Source organism: Epinephelus moara, chromosome 20, assembly GCF_006386435.1.
Source record: "Epinephelus moara isolate mb chromosome 20, YSFRI_EMoa_1.0, whole genome shotgun sequence".
In the NCBI taxonomy this organism is placed as follows: Eukaryota; Metazoa; Chordata; class Actinopteri; order Perciformes; family Serranidae; genus Epinephelus; species Epinephelus moara.
In genome coordinates this window covers 28,159,563-28,162,639 of record NC_065525.1, presented here as the reverse complement: position 1 = coordinate 28,162,639, position 3,077 = coordinate 28,159,563, and the positions used below count along the sequence as shown (strand labels likewise).

The following is a 3,077-nucleotide window of genomic DNA, read 5'->3' as shown; positions in this document are numbered from 1 at the left end:
TGGTCCTACTGGCAGTGCCTCCCACCTCTCTCCGCTTTGTGTTGCCTCAATGTGACATTTCTGGACTGAATTCAGCAGGTCAACCCGAGAAATTCAATACGCCGATACATTTGATTTAATGGATTTTTTTTACTGTGTGCCCGCATGTAATGTAGTCTGATCCAACTGGTAAACCCCGGCAATGTCACATCTACAGTTACGTTTGTAGTGAGTACTAATTTTAAATAACAGTTTTGTGGTTGTAAATAAATATCTTGAAGCAGACATGATCACAAATACATACATTGCGAATTGCTCTCTTGTCAAAATACATGCATGTTTTTTTTCTCTAATCCTAGTTAAATAGACTGTTTTAAGAATATTTTTAACTATATAATATAAAGAATGCATCACATACATTTGTATAAATAGTCAGAAAATAAACATTATAGATAAAATAAGAAAATGCAAATGTTTTATCATTATTATTATTATTAAAATAAGAAAATGCAAATGTTTTATCATTATTATTATTATTATTATTACTATTATTATTTATATATTTTTTATCATTATTATTATTGGCAATAATTTACTCGGCTTTTATTTTGAAGGGAAAAAAGTTGGCTGCACTCCGGCACGCATGCGCAGGAGTAAAAGCGACACAAACAGGCAGTCGGACGAGAGAAAATGAAAAAACAAGTGGGTAAAACTATGTTTATTTCTCCTAAATATCCCTTAACTAGTGGGTTATACTGTGTTTTATGCATAACGCTGGATATTACCTTAAACATGATTCGTTAAAAATGATTTTGTTTTGAAACGGGCCACAGGAAGTGCTGTTGTTAGCTAACCTGTTGCTAACTGCTAGTTAGCTCAATAACGTTAGCAGCAGTTTGTCGGCGGCAGAGGACAGTTTAAGTGAATGTCTTTCCTCCGCAGTGAGCGTCCACCACCAGCGCTCAGGGGCTGAAGTCTGAACGCGGAGAGCGCCACATGGAGGCGGTGCTGAAAAACTTGGCGAGCACGGTGGAGCTGCTGGCTGTGGCGGCGCACAGCAGTGTGGTGGAGCAGTGGGATAAACAAACTCTATTCAGAGCTTTTCACTGGACCCAGTACTGCGAACACCTCTTCACCAGGTTCCACAATAACCCCTCGATAAGGAGGATCATGGAGAAGCAGCTGCAGGTCACAAGTGAAAGTTTGCGAGCTGCCTTCCCTGGATACACACAGGTTTCCTTCTCGGACCTCTCCCGGTGTCAGCACCTGTTGCTTGTTGGGCTGCTAAAAAATTCTGAGCTGCCCATCTCCATCATGAAGCAACTCTTTGACACGACAAGTCCTGTAAACAACCAGCAGAGTGAGTATCAGGATGTCACTGGCCACTGCAGCCACATCATTCAGTGTAAATCTGCCTGTAAAGTCCTGAGTCCTCTCACTGACCTGTCAGCTGTTGGTGCTGATGCTGAGGTGCAGGGGGCGATGCTGATGGAGAGGCTGGGTGCTGGCAGTGAAGCCTGCTGGACAGAGCACATTTTAGACTCCGTCCTCCAGGGATGTGGAGGAGCGACACAACATTTCTGTCAGGTTATCGCAGCAGCTCTGCTGACAACAAAAAACTCCGCTGCACAAACTGCTTCACAGGATTTTCTGTTGGACTGGCTGCAGAAAGAACACAGCGTGCTGCAGCACATGTGCTCTGCACTGCCTACTACACTTATTATAGACCTGGCCACACAACATCTGAAATTTAGAGATGCATATTGTGATGTGCTGAAAAAGTTGGCCTCTGATATGGAGTACAGCATAAGAGAGGGTGAATGGGTTCAAAGTGGCACAAAGCAAACAGTGTCCTTCCAGAGACTGACGGAGCACTTTCTGGCCTTGTTTGAGGCCTGTCCCTCTCTGAGGGAGGATGTAGAGAAAGAGCTAAATGCTTTGAAAATTTCTGATGGGGACTTTGATGTCAGAGGTCTGAGTGTGTGGGGAGACCTCCTGTCAGCATTTAACAAGTGACTGCCAGCCTTGCGGATTCTTAAGAGCTGGAAGAAATGTCAAATGTATATTTCTGTCTTTGTCTTTATGCAATGTTTGACTGTGGCTGGGTATTAAACCTCAGTACCACACATAATGTGTTCATAGCACAGATTTTTGGAAGTTGCCAATAACTAAAAGCTGGTATCAAATTCTCGCTCAGATTCATATTCCTCCTTAGTTCTGATCAGACTGTTTTAATCATAACTTTGTTGATTTTGTTCATATTTTAATAGGCAGAGTTCTTATATGGCTGCTTGGGTTATGACAACATTCAAAAACTTTGGTTTCCTCTTAAATGAAAAATCTGATTTTGTAGGTAAACATGTCCATAACTGGGGAAGATGTCAAAAAGTACCATATTGGTGTCTGTACCGATCTCAGATATCAAAACACAGTCTTCTAGTTAAAAAAAATACACATAATGAATGTTGACCAGTCGTTTACAGAGGTTTCTTTTCCATTTCTGTCACAGAATCAGAAACACAACTGGATAAATGAATAGGATAAAAAACAAACAATTAAAACACAATTGATGACAACATTTTAGAACTGCTCATTTTAGTGGATTTTTGGGAGCTTTAAAATTTGTTGCAGTAGCCCTTTTCTTTCACAGCAAAAACATTTTTGTTGAAGCTTATCCATGCAGCTTGTAATAATGGAATTCATTAATTTATTTATTTTTTCCATCTCAGTGCAACCGGATGTTAAAAATACCCAGCTTACAAGGTTTGGACAGATGGTACCCTCACATGCTGCCTTGTAACAAGTAGCAGCAGCACGTGATTTGACTGAATTAAATTGACAGTAATTGTCAGGCAGTGAATAGTTTACACTTTATAAATTGGTCTCCGGAGATTCAAGGCTTCATTAAGCATCATAAATCCCACCTTACTCCCAAATTACATTTTAAAAAATAATTCTGTAGCTGCTGATTTATGAGGTCCTGACAAATTAGTTTTAAAGGACAAGGGGCCATAAAGACACTGCAGACATCAAAGAAAGCAAATCATTTGCAATCCAATTTTCCCTTTTCTAACTGTACACACCTAAAAATCATTTTC

General features: G+C 40.2%; 1 protein-coding gene across 1 annotated transcript; it reads left to right on the top strand.

The window, feature by feature from the left end:
- Window positions 1-86: 86 nt before the first annotated feature.
- Window positions 87-2,863, top strand: fancf (FA complementation group F). The gene is made up of 3 exons (XM_050074359.1): window positions 87-207; window positions 594-681; window positions 922-2,863. The coding sequence occupies exon 3, from the start codon at window positions 976-978 to the stop codon at window positions 1,993-1,995; it is 1,020 nt and encodes a 339-aa protein (XP_049930316.1). The 5' UTR covers window positions 87-207; window positions 594-681; window positions 922-975; the 3' UTR covers window positions 1,996-2,863.
- Window positions 2,864-3,077: the final 214 nt, after the last annotated feature.